General features: G+C 38.8%; 1 protein-coding gene across 1 annotated transcript in view; it reads right to left on the bottom strand.

Annotated features, from left to right (window-relative positions):
- itga11.S (integrin subunit alpha 11 S homeolog) overlaps positions 1 to 19,582 on the bottom strand; it is a 53,483-nt gene that overhangs the window by 19,330 nt on the left and 14,571 nt on the right. Inside the window, exons 3-16 of the mRNA XM_018255232.2 lie at positions 14,629 to 14,738; positions 13,133 to 13,224; positions 12,718 to 12,832; positions 12,380 to 12,507; positions 12,140 to 12,288; positions 11,822 to 11,966; positions 10,966 to 11,134; positions 9,847 to 9,917; positions 9,113 to 9,257; positions 3,965 to 4,113; positions 3,676 to 3,816; positions 2,674 to 2,877; positions 2,377 to 2,507; positions 1,296 to 1,462 (exon numbers count right to left, since the gene is read on the bottom strand). Of these exons, the coding sequence (XP_018110721.2) occupies positions 1,296 to 1,462; positions 2,377 to 2,507; positions 2,674 to 2,877; positions 3,676 to 3,816; positions 3,965 to 4,113; positions 9,113 to 9,257; positions 9,847 to 9,917; positions 10,966 to 11,134; positions 11,822 to 11,966; positions 12,140 to 12,288; positions 12,380 to 12,507; positions 12,718 to 12,832; positions 13,133 to 13,224; positions 14,629 to 14,738 (1,916 nt within the window). The remainder of the gene's footprint in view (positions 1 to 1,295; positions 1,463 to 2,376; positions 2,508 to 2,673; positions 2,878 to 3,675; positions 3,817 to 3,964; positions 4,114 to 9,112; positions 9,258 to 9,846; positions 9,918 to 10,965; positions 11,135 to 11,821; positions 11,967 to 12,139; positions 12,289 to 12,379; positions 12,508 to 12,717; positions 12,833 to 13,132; positions 13,225 to 14,628; positions 14,739 to 19,582) is intronic.

Genomic DNA, 19,582 nt, shown 5'->3' with positions numbered 1-19,582 from the left:
GGGTTTCTAACCTGTAGGTTGGCACCCCAAAATACATTCCTTATGCGGTTTAGGGTGTGTCACTGTAATCGCATTTAACACAGTAAAACTAACTCCAACAATAGTAAATTAAAAGGAAATATGAAAAATTATTCTCTGCCAATCTAGGGTCACAACATAGCTGCTGAATGCACCATTCATTACAGCGATAACCAAAACACCACTCCACTCCATCTGTCATCTATATTAATCTATGGCTTTCTGGGGCAGGCGTTGTATCAGCTTTTAGTAGTAACAGGGCACCTATTTCAATGCAAATATCTGATATTGGTTACTAGGCCTGAAACAAACTATAACTCTAATTTGGTTACTGTCTCTTTGAATAGCAATTAACCCTTGGCAATCCAGGGCCCTGAGTCCCTTTTGCATATGAAAAGTAGTGGGAACTGGGATTTACAGAGCAGTGCCTCCATCTAGGGAACAGTGAGAAGCTCCACTCACGGTATTTCCACTAGGAAAAATAAAACACACACAGTTTGCAATAAAACAAACATAAACTTTATGTAAAAACTGTATTAAGTAACTGTTAATGCAAATCACACAATATCACTTTACTCTGGGGAACCTGTGTGGACTATCAACCCCTGGCACAGTCTCTCAGTGCCACAGTCCCACACCGGGTGGCTGAATGCAGAATGACTCAGGTCAGTTCAATGTCTCTTCCCCAAGAGCTCTTATGTCCCCAAGTAGCGCTACCTGCCCCAAGGTACCTTTCCCTTCAAAAGTAGTAGCCGCTCCCATGTGGCAGGTTCACGAGCAAGACCTGTCCTCACCCTGGGGAAACACACAGTAGCTAAAGTATCCACAGACAGGAGACAGAAATGGTCTCTCCCTAATGTTCAAATACTTTTTCCAGCAGAGCAAAATGCAGCCTTTCCTTCTCCTTCTTCCTTGAATTCCTGTTTCTCTCTAGCTACTGCAGCAGGGATTTTTCCTTTCTAAGCTCTGTGGGAAACCCTGTACATTTGACTCCAAAGTCAGGCACTCCCCCTCTCCCAAGGATGCACGGGGGCACCCAGCCAATTGGATGGCTCTCCAGCATGTAACTGGGCTGGATGATGTCCCAGACAGAAAAACAGGGGAAGGGTATGTCTGATCCCCTACAAAACATTGAACCTTTTAGAATGTGTTACCCAGTTACAAGACAGCATATGTACCATATGTTACCAACTGCCCTACTCAATAATATTTCAGAAATGAATGAGATAGACAGATTGCATATAAGGTGATCATTCAAAAATTTGCTCAGTACATACCAACACTTTGTCCTTGGAACTGCTCGGCTTTAAACATGGGGAAGAAACATATGAAGGCTGACATACAGGTGGCTTCCCTCCCGTTCCTGTTGCAATCCTTGTTGAAGATGTTGATCTTCGGAGGATCAAAGTGCATAGTAGCATTTATATTCACAACACTGCGTGTCCTGTCAAACAAAGCATACATGTACTACTTGTTCCTTCCCTCGCAGACACATTTGTTTACAATGGTATTGAACATTTTTCAAGTGCATATCCCACCATCCATAGTCAACTGTCGAGGTTACCTACTATCAAGGTTTGCTCCAAGTCTACTAATCCAAAATAAAACATCATATGGCACATGTACTTCTATAAATGCAGTGAGCAAAGTGCTATTTTGAGTACAATCGACATGTTTTTATTTCCCCACAGTACAGTGTTTTCCCCAGAATTCTGGTTTCATTGAGGGCGCAAAAGGGCAATGCTCCTACTGCAATTGCATCCAGTTCATCAAAGCGCAATTGCACGTGCCTGCTAACAACAACGTTTTTATAAACACATATGCAGTCTGAAATGCTTGGGACCTATTATGTTCTGGAAAAAAAAGTCCTACCTTAATGTGAAACACAATAATAATAAAAAAGAAATAGAATATGGTTATTGTGCCATCCAAACAGATTTATTAGGTTAGTTAATAATAGGTAATTCAAGGACAAGGTACTGTCTTATTATATATATATATATATATATATATATATATATATATATATATATATATATTTGTTTAACTAGCAACACTATGGGAAATGGCATTGCCATATTTTGGAGAGTTATGTATACTAAGTTTCCAAATAATAGAACCCATACATGTCTCCCTGAACCGAAAGTGGGATTTGAGGGACCAGCACTTTATTTAACATATCTTTATTCATATGTAGCTGTGGACATGGACTATTCAGGCACAGTGATCCCCGTGCCCCACAGAACTTTCAGTTTAATAACTATTTTATTTGTTGTATTATAAAAAAACAGAAGAAGAACGATTGTTTCAGAGAAGCTGTTGATTCAGCACAGCTGCATTTGCAATATACAAACATACCACAGCAGGACAGCATTTCCCATAGACCCTACTGCCAGATCCACCAGCCCATCTTCATTCATATCCATTTCCCCGTGGATATTGCAGCCAAAATAAACCAGATCTGGAGCCAAGTCTGCAGCAGAGATACGCTGAAGGAAGATAAGATAAGATAAGATAACACACAATATCACAAGTTAAATAACTAACTAACAAAATACATCAGAAGAGTAACTAGTATCTTATGCTTTTAATAGTAAATATTTATTCAACTTAAATGCATTTAATTTATAATGATTCTAAATGATTGGATATTACCTGTTTGTACTTCTTTAGAATATTCTTTCTCAGACCATGAAAGATATAAATGGCCCCCCTGTGGTCATTCTCCAATGGTGCCCCAACAACTACATCATTGTAAGAGTCCTGGTTGAGGTCTGGTACTGCAGCAATGGAGGACCCAAAGCGTGAATTCTGGAAACTGTCTAAGTCTTGCAGGAATCCATTGTGAATGAATTGTCTCTAGGAATACAACACAGCATCAGAACTTACTAGTGAAATGTAAACTGTTTTTAAAGGAGTAGTTCACCTTTAAATACACTTTTAATATGACAAAGACATTGATATTCTGAGATATTTTGCATATGTTCTTTATTTTTTATGGATTTTCGCCAGTTATTTAGCTTTTTGTTAGCAGCTAGGGTCCTATTTACCCTAGGCAGTGGTGGAGAGATGGGAATATAAATAGTAGAAGGCCTCCATAGAAAGTAATAAAAGGTAACAAAAGCACTAAAACTGTAGCCTCACAGAGCAATAATTTTTGGCTGCTGGGGTCAGTTATTCCAATTTGAGAGCTAGAAGAGGCCAGAAAGCCATATAATTTAAAAAAAATTACAAAATCAATAATGAAAAGCAATTGCAAAGTTGCTAGGAATAGGTCATTTTATAATATACTAAAAGATAACTCATGGGCAGGCTTAACCCCTCACAACCCCCTGAGACCTTATCCAGTGGAGAGATCATTAGTAGTGATGGGCGAATTTATTCGCCAGGCGCAAATTCACGGCGAATTTGCGCGATTCGCCGCCAACTAATAAATTCACCGGAGCCAAAAAAATTTTCCGAAAAAACGGACGCCCGCGTCAAAAATGGGCGCCGGCATCAAAAACGGGCAAATTTTTCAGCGAAGCAAAACGGCGCAAATTCGCCCGTCACTAATCATTAGATCTGATGATCTCAAGCTGCCAGAAAGTTACAAAACAAACAATATCTGAGAGATATCCAAAGGCCAAGAACAACTAAATTGCTACGAAGACCTACCTCTCGCAAAACATAGACTGACACCCGGCCTCTTTCCCATCCATCCATAAAGTACATTGGAGCTCCAACCAACAGTATGTCGGTAACACCATCACCATCTACATCCACAGAATCCATCTCACCACCAAAGTAGGATCCAATCTGGGAAAGAAGAATGTACTTCATATTAGGGGGCCAAAACCTTTAAGTATTACCAGTCCTTCTTCAAGAATGTATCACCCTATCGTCCATTAAAATAATAAGCAGGAAAAACACTTGTATTTACCCAATTGAGGGGACTCTCAAGTACCTGATCTCCTTTGAGGGCTTGGTGTATGGTCAGATTCTCTGTCCCATCCATAGTGAAGGTGATTACTTTGCCTGTGTGATTGAATCGTGGAGCTCCTGCTATGTAGATCCTGACACGCTGCCATGTCATTACAGAGGTGACTGTGTAACCTACATGGAACAGAGATCTCTGTCGATCACTTGTCGGACAACAGCATTTCCTACTCAAACACTTCCAGTGAGAGAATTCTTGGTAGAAAGTGCATTGCTGCTAACTCATCATAACTATTTGACATCTGGGTCTGGGCACAACTATATCATATTATCATACAATCCAAAAGGTGGATTTTACCTTTATTCACCTGTTATTTTATTGGATAAAGGCAAGAGATCTTTGAAATGGAGTTTTTCTATACAGTCTTTTATTTATAATTTCATACTTTTTCTTTGCAGATTTTCACTTTAGGTATATACTGTATACTGTGTTATAGTTGCTAAACTCGATGACCCAATGGGGTAAATTCACTAAACGGCGATTTTTTGCCAGCGACCACTTTGCCACACTTTGCGACACTTTGCCAGGCGCAAGTTCATCACTACACTAATTCACTAAATTGCAAAGTTTAGTCTCAGCAGCTGAACACTGGCGAAGTATCGCTAACGTTAATTCGGCAGCACAAGCATTTTTTTAGCAATATTTCATTAGCGTTACAAAATTCATTGGAACTCTTACGATAAGGTCAATTTGCATAGAGCGAGTACATATAGGACATATAGACGTCTTTCTGGTTTATGTTGGGTAAAATGCTTGAAGTGGCCACTTATTATTACACATGTCCAAGGAAGCAAAATAAAGACAAGAGAGATCCTTTAATGCCCTAGACATGAGCCCACCCTAAAACAAATGTGGCATGCCCCTCAAATTGGTTAAAAAATCTTTAATAGTTAGGACTTTTGAAGGCCATCCCACTTTAAAAAAAGAAAAGACGCCAGTGTTTTTTTACAACTTTTCTGACTTTCCGGCATACAAGATATGATGTCACTGACATAAGATTGAGGAGGATGTAGCTTCATCTTATCAGTTCGTCTATTTCAAGGTGGTGAAGGAAACAGTGATAGCGTACAAACATACACTAAGAACGGTCTCTTTCGACAAGCGAATTGTCCTCTGCGCATGGTAGTAAATTTGCAATGTCTCTACTGATGGGATTTCTGCCGAATGATGTATATACGTACAGGCTCTAAATAGAAAGCACAAAACAAACTTCCCCACATTGAATATGGTTTCTGGTTGTCAGAGACACTCAATCTAGTTACCAGATGGCAATACGGAGTAGCTCCCTGGAGAGTACCCACTTGAGGCACATTAAAGGGATACTGTCATGGGAAAAAATGAATCAGTTAATAGAGCTGCTCCAGCAGAATTCTGCACTGAAATCCATTTCTCAAAAGAGCAAACAGATTTTTTTATATTCAATTTTGAAATCTGACATGGGGCTAGGCATATTGTCAATTTCCCAGCTGCCCCAAGTCATGTGACTTGTGCTCTGATAAACTTCAATCACTCTTTACTGCTGTACTGCAAGTTGGAGTGATATCACCCCCCTCCCTTTTCCCCCCCAGCAGCCAAACAAAAGAACAATGAGAAGGTAACCAGATAGCAGCTCCCTAACACAAGATAACAGCTGCCTGGTAGATCTAAGAACAACACTCAATAGTAAAAACCCATGTCTCACTGAGACACATACAGTTACATTGAGAAGGAAAAACAGCAGCCTGCCAGAAAGCATTTCTCTCCTAAAGTGCAGGCACAAGTCACATGACCAGGGGCAGCTGGGAAATTGACAAAATGTCTAGCCCCATGTCAGATTTCAAAATTAAATATAAAAAATCTGTTTGCTCTTTTGAGAATTGGATTTCAGTGCAGAATTCTGCTGGAGCAGCACTATTAACTGATGCTTTTTGAAAAAAACATGTTTTCCGATGACAGGATCCCTTTAATGTTAGTGGTTTGAGGTGAACTACTGACTACATATTTATCTGTAGTGAATGCAAAACAAGCCAAAGTTTAATTGCCACTATTTTTTTTTTTGCTTTGCTCTGGACAGAAAGTGAGTCACCTAACCTCAATTTATTATTTGTTCAAGAATCACTTAATTGATTTAATTGGGATTAGAAGTGTGGGCATTTCCCATGCTTATTTTATACTGGTATATGCTGCACAGAAACACTGCAGGGGGTCATTTACAAAATCAGCCACATGTAGGGGTGCTGTAAACTGCACACATACTGATGCAATTAATGAAGGTACTTGCATCTTCATATGTTTCTGCACTTCTTCATTGTTGTTGATAAACTTAAAACTGAAATAACACTAAATTAGATAAAGCTATACTGTACACTGGTTATCACCAGAGCAAGCAAAATCAGATAGCTATTCTGTAGCTTGGTCATCGCCCAGGCTGAATGATCTATTATAATAGCAACCACGGGGCTGTGCTTGAAGTGGGGTAAAACAAGTGGAGAGATGCTAGGTGTGCCGCGTGCACTGTGGTGAAATTAAACTAAACTAAAAATGAGCCCCTCCCACAATTATTAGCCACACCCACAGTTATAATAAGCCTCACCACGAACACTTTCTGGTTTTACCCACTAATGAACAGTTCCTTATGAACAGTTTGATATCCAGTGTGTATAGATTTAGCGAAGTATGTGGCCTGTAGGGCCCCCAAATTGCAAACTGTGCCTATTCAGCTTCTGCAAACACAGCACCTTGCTTGCGTATTGTGTGTCTTAACAAAGCACAACCCCAGCATATTCTATATTACCCCACATTATTTAATATATCATTCTCTCACCATTCCTCAATCTGCTACTGTCCCCTACCTGAAGTTTCCCTTTTTATTTCCCCTATGTTCTTCTTCTTCTTCTCTGCTGTTCTCTATAACCCTCTCTGATGCCTCCACCCTCTTCTCCTGTATAAACCTTCTCCATCTATTCTCTACTTCTCTCCCAGCAATTTTTTCTTTTCTCTTCAATATGCTCTTTCAAAGTGTGCCTTTAAGCCTCTTTATTTTATTTGCAGGCAGAAGTGAGGAGGAGCATAAGAAAACTCTGGTATTATAATAAAAAAGTTCCAGGAGTCAAAACTCTTGCAGGCCCCCTGAAGGAATGCTATTCACAGTCTTAAAGAAGTGGAGGGATGGCATCCCTGCTCATCCCTCCTCCATTCCAGCAATGTCACTGGGTAATAGCTCCCATTGGGTAACACCTTTCTTTATTTTTTCCCTGTGATTTAAGGTTAATACAATCTACATTTATGATATTTTTTCATTCTAGCAACCTGGCAATTTGTATAATAACAGCAATAAAGTCACACAGTCAAGAAGTTCAGCAGTATTAACGGGGAGAATGGGTGGATATTCTCCAGACCTACAGCTTGAGTAGGCAAAACATACCAAAGGTGCAACAGTCACTCACAGATCAGTTATTTTGAATGTAAACATTTTAATTGTGTTTCCAGTTATTTTAATACATCTTACTGTTCACGTTGCATGTCCTTCAAAGAAAGAGAATGTGCTATGCATGTATGATACATTCTACAGTTGTCCAGATCTTTCATTCTTAAGGCTACATGGGCACAGTCAACAGGAGGAACTCCAGATACTGAACTACAAGTGCAAACATCTCTTGAAGGCTGATCGTTGTGCTTCTACATTGTTCTAATGTGTTTTTTGCACTTCTGTGCTTTCAAACATATGGGGCCCCTCTGGAATGATGGGGCCCCAGATCAAATGTCTTTTCTTACCTACTCTAGGTCCATCCCTGACTAACTAAAGGATTATGCAAGTGGAAAACTGATAATTTCAGTATATATTGTAGCTGCTGGTTGGCAACCTTCCACATCACTGAGCAAGCACAGAATATCGGTTAAGAGAAGCCCAAACCTGGAAGCAGCTCTCAGATCCCACACATTCCCCCACCGCCAGTGTAGGGTCTGCGGTGAGCAGCTCCAGGCAGGGGGCCAGTCTGCCTTTCCACAGGACCAAAGAAATAGGATCCATCCTGAATCTAAAGGATATAAAACACTTTTTTCCAGCGACAATTTTCCGAGTAAACTTCCAAGACAAAGCTGGATTCCAAGGCTGGCATTAACTCTTAAAACTACTTGTGGGCAAAAACGCGAAAAACTATATAATATTAAAACCATATGCTATTATAATCATATAATATGCATATCTTTTTATTAATTAATGGAACAGATTTAAAAAAGCATCAAATTGTAAGCTGCTATGGAGGGGTTGTTTATATATTTATAATTATATATATATATATATATATATATATATATATATATATATATATATATATATATATATATATATATATATATATATACACACACAGTATATATATAATTTTATAGACTTATAGGGAAGAATGACATACATATGTAAAGGACAGTAGATATTATTTATATAGGTCATATGACCCAATCAACACATTGATTATGTGTGATGAGTAAAGTGATTCTAATGCTTCTAATATGGAAATAATTGCAGCATGAGATTTCAGACAAAAGTACTCCTAGGCTATGTGGTTTGTTTTCTCAAAAACATTTAATATATAAGCTCACCACATAGCTGATAATTCTCCATACAGATGATGCTCTCTTTATTTAAGCCAGTCAGGGGTAAGTTTCCCTTTGCAGCAGGGGATGTGATCTGTATTCTACTCTGACTGGCTGGAGCTTCCTTCTAGTTATCAAAACAGCTGGTGTATTGAAAGAAGTCCCAACCAACCCTCTGGCACACTACAGGGCAGAAAGCTCACTATGCATGATGAATGGAATGCAGATGCTTTAAGAATAAATAGTTTATTCCTTGATGGTATATCTAATTGTGTGTACCTAGAATAACATGAAATGGAATGCAGATGCTTTAAGAATAAATTGTTTATTCCTGATGGTATATCTAATTGTGTGTACCTAGAATAACATGAAACATTATATCTAATTCAGAAGTTAGAGGGCTGCATCCTTACATTGTACACCAAATTACAGGACCTCTCATGCACTAGACTACCATTTCTTCCCTTGCTTTTTAATTCCACAGCATATTCCCCTCCTACCACGCTCTCATACTTTTTACATGTAAGGTCATCTTCTTACCCAAGTAAGCTCCATGATTCTTGAGTTCATCAGGAAACTCTTTCAGGTAGGATTCTCTGCGAGGTATCACTTTTCCAGAGCTGGTCTCTTTCAGGACTGCTCCATTCCAGTCATAAGCGCCAACTGCACCAAGCAATATACCATCCTGACCGCAAGAAAAAAACTCGTTGATACAAAATGCCAAAACCACTGACAAAGTATAAGAGAAAGATGGATCTTCCAACTAGATCAGTGCCCTCAAATGCCCAGAAGATACTTGTGACCCAGCATCCCTTTCTCCCTAGTTCAGACAACGGAAAACCACACAGTATCCAGATGACATTTTTGTTCCAAAAGCAAGTGATTAGCTTACTATAAGATGGGAAAAAATTACTTTTGCAGGGGAAGTTTAATATCCTTAGAAAAAGGATTTAGAATTTTCTGTCAAATTCCTAGAGAGGCTCCAACTTTGTAGCAGGAGCAATAAAAAAAGATTTTATTTTTCAGATGCCTGAGCTACAAGCAAATCCCAACACATGCCAGGAGGAGCAGAATAAGGAGTGGAGATCTGAATTTAACTCTCTCTCCCATCACATTTACTGTACTGCAATATTGAATCTCTTCCAAATGATATCAATATAATGAACTATATTACTGCCTGGCACAGCCCAAAATCTACCAAAAGTGTTAATATGGTTACTGCTACACCATGTTACATTAAGTGACGCCATTTTATGATCCTCCTTAAAACTCACCTCTACTACATGTGATGAAAAGCCTGCCTGGGACATCTCCAAGCCAAAAGACGTCTCATTTTTATTTGTACCTGCACATTAGAACAATCGTTTACTTTCTTCACTGATGACTAGTCAAAAATTAGATGAAGTTGGCCATACAGCCATAAAATACAGAGTGATGTTGGAAAAATTGATGGAGGTAGAAGCTATAAAGAAGACAAAGGATTAGATATAGAGGAAATGAAGGATTAGTGATATTAATGAGGCAGGATACATAGGATTACATAAGATAGAAACAATATTATATGAAATAGCTACACCATAGAAACATTAGAACCAAACAACAAAAAATAGAAAACAGGAAATAAAAAGGATTAGTGATGGTTGAGGATGAAATAGGCATGGGAAATTATGGATTAATGACATACCGGAGGTTCATGACATTTTTGGCAGAATATACCGTTTGCCAATTTGTTTGGATCCAAAAACCCAGTGTCTAATAATCATATAACCATGTAAACATGATTATCCGCCTAATGGATGACGGATGCTCCTGCCTGGTTCATTAGTTGAGGCTGCTAATAAACAAGTAGACCTGGACTAGTGTATCTGCCAGCGTGTGTAGCATAAGTAGTTAATGATTGCCCATTTGCATTTGATCTCTGCAGCTCATACTAGATTTAAATTCCTTTGCAAGGTGCAGAGCTCAGTTTATGTAGGTAAAAGGAGCCCTGTATTTAACACCTGCAAATAGCAGGCATTTTGTACAGGGCTTCCAAGGCTCCCGGTACACTCCTGCTTGTGCACACACGTTCTATGCAATTGACCCATGCTTTATGGTGTAATTACACTACATGGACGCTTGCAGTATAAAGAGAGGTATCTCATGGTTTCCAAACATGAATCATGGTATGCTCTGGGTGATGGAGGCAGTTTCTGCCTCTGATGACATGCAAAGGTTAGAATATTTTATTGTGGGATGTAGTAAAAGAAATTAGAACAGATAATGTTGATATGATGTTGGAATATGTAGCAGATGCAGGAAATTACATTTCACAATTTTTCACAATTTATCATCCACTGGAAGAGAAGAGGAATATCTGATAAAGAAAGACCTTAAAAAACCCCAGCTCTTACCTCCTTCCAGGCTAAATATCCTCTCCCCAAGTGCATCCACAATATCCTTCAGCGCAGCCTCATCTGTCACATTGAAGAAGTGCTTGTCATCAGGGTCGCTAGCAATGTACTTGATCTCATTTAGGAAAGCTTCTGGATTGATCCCTCGCCTGTTATAGTACCCTAAAACCTGGGTGTGTATTTAGAGGTGGAAAAAAATCAGTAATTAAAAAAAAAAAAAGAAATGTAATTTATCTTACAGGTAAAGTGTTACTTTGATACATTATTTATAAAGTGTCAGGCAAATATGAACATATTTAGTAGTCACTGTTGTGCTTGCTTCAGGAAAATGAATCCTAGAGGGGTCTTCTTTCATTAGTTCTGCCAAGCTTTATGTGAGCTTTAAGATCTTAAAAATTCCATTTATAACACATTAGGGGTAATTTAATCTTAGGAAGGAAGTATTCAAATTGCAAAAAATGTCCTTGCTTGTATAAAGAATTGACACAGGTTCAGAAGCAATATTTATGGGGCTGAGTGGGGAAGGCAGATAGGCCTCTATAGCTCAATGGCAGGCAATAAGGACAGGGCTGTGCCCCCTGATTTATTATCAGGCGCAAGGTGCACAGCCCTACCATTTGCTGGACAGAAGTGCTTTATGGATGAGAACTAAGGGACATGCTCTTCTGATTATATTGCTGCAGAGTTTTGATAGGCCGGGCATTATCCCTTCCTTTAATATCATGAAATGACATGTATGGAAGGTTGTTAATATTGTAGAGGGTAAATTAGAACATATTAATGTTGAGAACATCTGATGTAGAGGTCTGACCACTATATCAGACTATTTTGGATGGCATGGTTAAAGAACACTCACCGCCACTGCATAACGTGTTATATTGTCTTTTTCGCTGCTCTCTATCACTCTTTGTAGGTCGGGGCTGTCATGTGATTCTCCATCTGTAATAACTATCATGACTTTTTTGGCACCCTTTCTGCCTCCATGCTGAAATGCTTCTGTGCTGCAAAGATTCATAATAACACATGATATAAAACTACCATGGCACTAAAGAATATCGAAATAAAGTGAAAGACATAACCTAATACAGGCGATATATTTCTACAAATATATATAAATGTAAACACAAACGTTTACCCTCCCTGTCTGCACACACAAATATTCATATCTCCTCACACAGCTTTCTCAATCCCCAGCGCAGTGCGTGTTTCCGTCCCTCCTCGTTGCTCAATGCGTTTTGCAGCCTCGACCACATCTGTTACTGAGCGATAGTTATTCAGATAAAACTCATGTACTACGCTCTCTCCGTATTGCAACACACCAACCTGTTGGGAAGTCTCAATGAGCTTGGGTACCAAATTGTTACAGTATACCATGCACAATGTCTATTTTGTTTTTATTTTTGCATCCAATTACCTGTATTTGCCCTGGAGCAATGTAAAATTTCTGCAGAATACTGATAAGGAAACTTTGCACCTCCACCCAAGGATAGATGCTATTAGATCCGTCCAACACAATAACAATGTCCATGAAAGTAGGGCATCCTATGGTGGAGCCAAACATTAACATGTAAGCCAATATGCTCAATCTGTCATGAGGGATACCCCATAATCATTCTCTATCTTATACAATACTTGACATTAATAATTATTCTCTTTACTAAAAGCAAAGCCCAGCTTATTTGTTCCCATGTCAATATGTCTTAGTGCAGGAGACAAGTAAAACTGTAGGAGGTCAGATCTCCAGTTCCTTACTCTGTAGGGCAGGAGCAACAATCCTGGAGAAACGGAAGTTGGCATTGACTCTGGAGCACATCCCAGTGGTGTAAAAAGAGCTTCCACATTCATGGGACCAGAGAGGACTGCAGGCCTATTAAAGAGAACATTGAAACAACAGATAAAACTGATAAATTCAAGCCTAGATATTGAAACAAGGAAGGTCCAGGCCACCAGGAAAAATACAAGGAAGCTGCAGTGTTGCATGCCATAGTCAGAGGCTCAAGTGTTGCACTACAAGTGTTGTACTACAAGCAGAGAGTGACATGACAAGCTCCAATACGAGGTTCTTAAAAGGATGAATGCAGATGGGAAAAATATAGCAAGAGTGTATTAGAACTGAACAAGGTAAACAGAACAGCGCACAAAGGAAACGTATTTGCACAAGGCTTACCACAAAACTATTATCTTTGGGGTTTGTGACTAAACTCATTCCCAGGCGCATGTTATCCTTTCTCTCCGAGATATTGGAAAGAGTCACCCTGCCTAAGAAACTTCCAGTTACCATACATTAAGCCATTTGAACATTTCACAGAGAACATAAATCCCCTAAAGAGCCAAAATATAACCAGATTACTATACAGGACTTATTCCGGCCAGAGTGCAGAATGCTAAACAATCTCATATTAATCTTCAAGAGTACAAGAGCCTTGACATCTGAGAGACATACTCAGAATTTTATATAAATATTGCATTTTGCCTACACAATGCTGCTTTGTATGTAATTTGAGTACAAGTATGAGGTTTTCCGGATAAAGGATCTTATTGTATTTTGAATCTTCATACCTTAAGTCTTCTAAAAAATCATGTAAACATTAAATAAACTCAATAGGCTGGTTTTGTCTACAATAAGGATGAATTATATCTTAGTTTGGATCAAATACAAGGTATTCTTTCAATTATTACAGTGACAAAAATGAAGTCTTTTTTAAAATTTGGAATATTTGGATAAAATGGAGTCTATGGGAAATGGCCTTTCCATAACTCAGATAAAGGGGTTTCCGAATAATGGATCCCCTACTTGTAATGTACAATACTGTAGTCCCACTGTGCCTATCCTAAAATGCCAGTGGTACTAGAGGTAATTCACTAAAAATGCCGTTCTGCCCAGTACCTCTCTTCACATACAGTTTAACATAACATGGCAGCTTTGTTTTAGAAGAGGTATCTGCTATAAATTCTATATTCCTTTATACACACAATAAACCAATCATCTACTTCTGTTCTTGCTACTTGTAACATTATTTCAGTCACTTTCACTGAGGTAGGGTTTTCCCATTCTGAATTTGTCTTGCCCACTTCCGTGGTCTCTCTTCTTTTTTTTTTTTTTTTACCAAAATAAACAATCTCTAAAGCACCATGATTTTAGAGAATCCGAGGGAGGAGGGGAGGAGAACTTAGAATTATATATGAATGTATAGAATTTGCTTTATTTTGAGGATAATTAAGCCTCCCTAAATCTTTAGTATTGTTTACTATGAGCTCTTTAATTCCATACCCATCATGACATGCTACTGTGAGCAGAAACTCTGATGTTTGCATATTTATATGGCAGTTTGTATTTCCCAAATACTGTAGTTTACTAATCAGTTATTCTGAATGTAAAACAAATACACTTTATCCTCTTCCTATTTCCAGGAGCCACCTGAATCAGAAATTGATGATTTAATGTACAATTATACTAAGCCTTTTAAATCATATGTTGCCCAATATATGCCACTTGCACTAGACTCTCTGGGTGCAAGGGGGCAATGATTGCAGCCCTGCCAAAAGTGACACACAACAATATATAAGGCACATGGTAAATGTATGTTGAATTTAAATAAGGAGTCACATGTTCATCAAATATAAATATATTTTAAAGACACATGATCTTTTTGTTCCACCTACCAATGCCAAGCTTGGTGCAGTCATTTGAAGTATCATTGGTAACTGAACACTTGTAGATATCACCTGTCTTCTGGGGACCATTGACATCAAATGGGGCTCCCACCACCAACCTACAGAGGAAAAATATCCTTGTAAAATGTTATGGTCATTATAAATTTAATTTCATTTAATAAAAAGGGTAGTATTAGTGCAATGTTTCACAGTTATGGTACAGTATTGCTCGTTCTGTTGTGCTATTAGTAAAGTAAGTGACACACTACTGAAATGAATGGCAATTTGAAAATAAATGGCAGCTTGGATTGGATTGGATTTCTTTGGCCAGATCGACACAGGATGGGACTGAATGTCGGATTTGGTGCCTCCATAATTAACAGTGAAGCTCTAAAATATTTAAACAGAAGAGATGGAGAAGTATAACTGGTGAGACAGAGCAAATAACTGGTGCAACATTATAGGCAAATGTATTCGTAGATACAGTCGACATTTGGCTACAGTTTTTTCGTATACCTTTGTGCTCTCCTACTCCAGTTTGAACAGAAAGACAGAAGAACATTTTTGTGTATTTGTTTTTATTTCATTAATGCAAGCATCACAGTTGGTTTGGCATTCTATCCATGAGGCCCAGATGCTTCTAGGCAGCAAACCTTGCGTGTGAAGCCTTCCAGCAGAACCTTAACATCTGAACATTTGTATAGAAAGGCACAAAGAGTGGAAGGAATACACCCAAGCTGCTCCTGCTATACACACATTTACCCTGCACATGTGGCCCTGCAATGGGGACATTCCAAAATGACAGACATTAAGGAGGAACCGACTAACATCTGGGTAAAGGGAACTGAGCCAGGAAAAACTTAGCAGCTCTCGTCTCTCGTCTGTTACCTGGCAACTGATGAGACTCAAAAACTGCAGCACAAAGCTGCCCAGATCATGGTCCCCTCTGTTTCTCTCCCAAAGGCCCATTTGCTGATCCAAGGGATTAATCTGAGCAACAAAAGCAATGGCTCTCTAAACATCTGCCATCTAAAAATGTCTAGATTTTACTCTTTTACACTCTCATATGCAACTAGAATGCTATTGTTCAAATGTATCATTCACTTGTTATATAAACAGGATAGTAGTGTCATCTATGAAGTCCCCTGTATATTGCTACATCGCCATTGATTACAGGTTGCTCATTGGGGCATCTTATTTGGGAGACTGATCCTACTTTTCTAGAATTTCTTTATGGAAGATAATCCAGCAGTAATTTACCACTGGTATATTGCTGTAGGTTACATTTGTGTAGACAATGAGAATTATTTATTATTAACATTGTTTTTTTTGTCTACATAGTATTATATTATACATGTCAAGGCAATGAACCAAAGATTCCAGCAACGTCATATAACAACATAAAAAACCTTGAAGGGTTAGAAATAATTAGGGAGTCGGACATCAATTAAATAGCACTGACTGGTATAACCACCACTTGATTTCAGTTTTAAGAAAAGGAATGCATTTTTATGTTATGTTTATGGCCATATTGTGGAACCAATACCCCAGGACTGTATCTAAGGGCTCTTACTGACGAGCGGTTGTAGCTACGCTCCCCTGCGTTCCGTTTTTCTGCGTTCAGCTGCAGGGGAGCGCAGGAATAGACGCATTACATTTTTTTCCAATGGGGCTGTAGTCACACAGGCGCGTGTAGGCGCCGAACGCAGGTTGAGACGCAACATGCTGCATTTTTCCTGCGTTCAGCGCCTACACGCGCCTGTGTGAGTACAGCCCCATTGAAAAAATGTAATGCGTCTATTCCTGCGCTCCCCTGCGGCTGGACGCAGAAAAACTGAATGCAGGGGAGTGCAGCTACAACCGCTCGTGAGTAAGAGCCCTAACTGTGGAGCTACCATTGGTAAAGCAGAGATAGGTACACTGAAAGACCTGATACCTTTATAACCATTAAAAATGTTTTAATTAGATTTTTCAGTCATTTTCTGTGAAATAGGCTTATTCTTATTCTATCCACATTCTACCTGAAACTTGCCTAACTTTGAAATGAGATACCAGAATATCCCTGCACTTGGGAACTCCTCAAACCTTTTCCACCCATGATGACACCCACAAATTACACATATTTTTTCTGAGCAGTTTTACAAGGGTTTTTCCATTTGTTTAGTTTGACATTTTTACCATCTCTTTTTATGTGCACTTTAATAGCCAGAATTCTATAACAGCATTTTACTGTCTGGAAAGTAGACATTCACAGTTATAACAATGTTGAGCAGTACTGAAATATGACTGCACTTTGTATGCAGCTGGCGCTACCTGGAAATAAGTGACTGTGAATTTCCAGGCACTGGCCCTGAAGTGACGCGATGAGAACCAGCAAGGGAATTAGGAGTTACCTGATGTCATGGATAAGGCAAAGCACTGGCACTTTCTGTGCCAATAACAACTTAAAGCTTAAAGCAAAAGTCCTTCTTGTCCCTTAGAGAGAGAATAAAAAGGGGATACAATGGCTTCTCCATTCCAAAATAGATGTGTTGTGGGAGCACTCCAAGACTAAAAGTAAAATATACAAGTGAGATCGATCTGGCCAAATTAGCTGCAAGGATATAAAAGAGAGGGGATTGCTCAACACACATTCCCTGGTCCACTAGTATCTAAGCTCTGTGAGTCAAAGCAATGCCCAGGTCAGGAAAGATTTTCTCAAGAAATGCTTCTATGCAGAGAGGCGCCAGCCTTTTGAATACTATATTTAGTATTAGCTAAGGACCACCATGTGGGGTTTATCTTGATGGGGTATGGTGGCTCACCAATTTCATAATTTTCATAACTTCGTAACTAAAACCTATGCACATAGTTCTAAATTACTTATGAAACAGGAGACCATGGAATGTGCATTGATCAATACCCTCTCTTTTGTTTTACTATTCCAAGGACTGGTGTGTTTGGGCCACTGCTACACAGAGTGTGTCTGCACCAAACTACTGCATGATATCTAATCTCTGTGGCTGGTCTCACATGAGCCAATGTCTCTTACCTGCATGTGCAAGGGCCTAATGGCGTGTTTACACAAAACTATTCCTTATATCACTTCAGTTTCCTCCGAGCTGCAGGGGGATGTCATTACTCATGAAGATGATGCTCCTTTCTACAAAACAGTTACAGCATGTGGTTGCCAAACAATCTTTTTAACCCATCACAAATATCAGCTTGTTGAGAGGCACTAAGGGGCACATTTACTTAGCTTGAGTGAAGGATAGGAATAAAAAAATACTTAGAATTTCGAAGTATTTTTTTGGCTACTTCGACCATCGACTACGACTTTGACTTCGAATCGAACTAAAAATCGTTCGACTATTCGACCATTCGATAGTCGAAGTACTGTCTCTTTAAAAAAACTACGACCACCTACTTCGCCACCTAAAACCTACCGAGCACCAATGTTAGCCTATGGGGAAGGTCCCCATAGGCTTTCCTAGCAATTTCTGATCGAAGGAAAAACGTTCGATCAATGGATTAAAATCCTTCGAATCATTCGGTTCGAAGGATTTAATCGTTCGATCAAACAATTTTTCCTTCGATTGCGGTAAATCTTAACTTCGATGGTCGAATATCAAGGGTTAAATAACCCTTGATATTCGACCCATAGTAAATGTGCCCATAACTAACATTTTTGTAACATTTACCCTTGAACTCTGTGTGTAGATACATAGTTAATTTGGACTGAAAAAAGACACAAACGTATACTGAATTAACTGTCGAATCACTATAGATTATTATGGTTGTCCATGAAGTCATCAAAGGCATTAATAAAATATGCCATCACAACATCACCCATCAGGGCATTCCAACACCTCACTGCCCCCATCCATAACAACCTTTTGGGCTGCTTCAAATAAAAGTTCAGTTATTCAAGTCTAAAGAGGTGGCTTCTTGTTTGTTGGCCTTTCCTATGCGAATAAAAGATCCCCTGCTATCAGTCTATTATATGTTCTAATGTGCTTGTAAAGATTAATCATATGCCCTTGCAACACCTTTTTCTTTAGAGAAAACAACCCAAGTCTCAACAGTCTTTCCGCATAATTTAACTCTTACATTCCCTTTACCAGTTAGTTTAATTACATGTTGCTGCACTCTCTCCAGCTCATTTATATCCCTCTTAAGGACTGGAGCCCAAAACTGCACTGCATACTCCAGATGAGGCCTCACCAGGGATCGATAAAGAGGCATAATTATGTTTTTATCCACTAAGTTATTGCCCTTTTTTATGCAAGACAGAACTTTATTTGCTTTAGTAGCCACAGAATGACAATGCCTAGAGTTTCACAGCTTGTTAGCCACAAAACTCCCCATAACCCCCCAAAACATTACTAGTTAGTCATTTATGTTATTTCTACTGAAGTACCTATAAATAATTATTAACTTATTTATTATTATTGCACTTAGTAACAGTGAAACTAATTTGCCAGTTTGCTGTCCAGTTCTCCAATGCAGTTCTTTTAGGTATTTTAAACTGAATTATTTACAGTGGGTTTTTGTTAATATCATTATTTAGGGGGCTTTTACCACCAATCCTAAAGGCCAGGTACAGTGAGACATGATGTAAATTCTCTTACTACTTATTCCCAGTCTGATGGACAGTTTGGCTGAAACCACTTTTTTGTTCTCCACTTGTGTATTTCGAAAGCGAAGTTGCTCAGTGAAACTAATAATCAGGCATATCTCTAATAGCAAGCAGTAAACATCGATAGAGGAGTATAAATATTATACTTGGGACCTTTACAGATAAATGATCATTCTATGCCTTAAATCTACTCAACAACTGGAACATTAGGAAACTCCATCAACAAGAATTTCCTTAGGCTCGATAGTTAATGAGCATCACTTGAGAAAAAAAAAATCAAAAGAAGAATTGTTTATGTGTAAACTATAGAAAAACGGGATTGCTGTATAAAGGAGATTCTGGATA

This window comes from Xenopus laevis, chromosome 3S (genome assembly GCF_017654675.1).
Source record: "Xenopus laevis strain J_2021 chromosome 3S, Xenopus_laevis_v10.1, whole genome shotgun sequence".
Classification (NCBI taxonomy): Eukaryota; Metazoa; Chordata; class Amphibia; order Anura; family Pipidae; genus Xenopus; species Xenopus laevis.
This window is presented reverse-complemented; position numbering and strand designations above follow the sequence as displayed.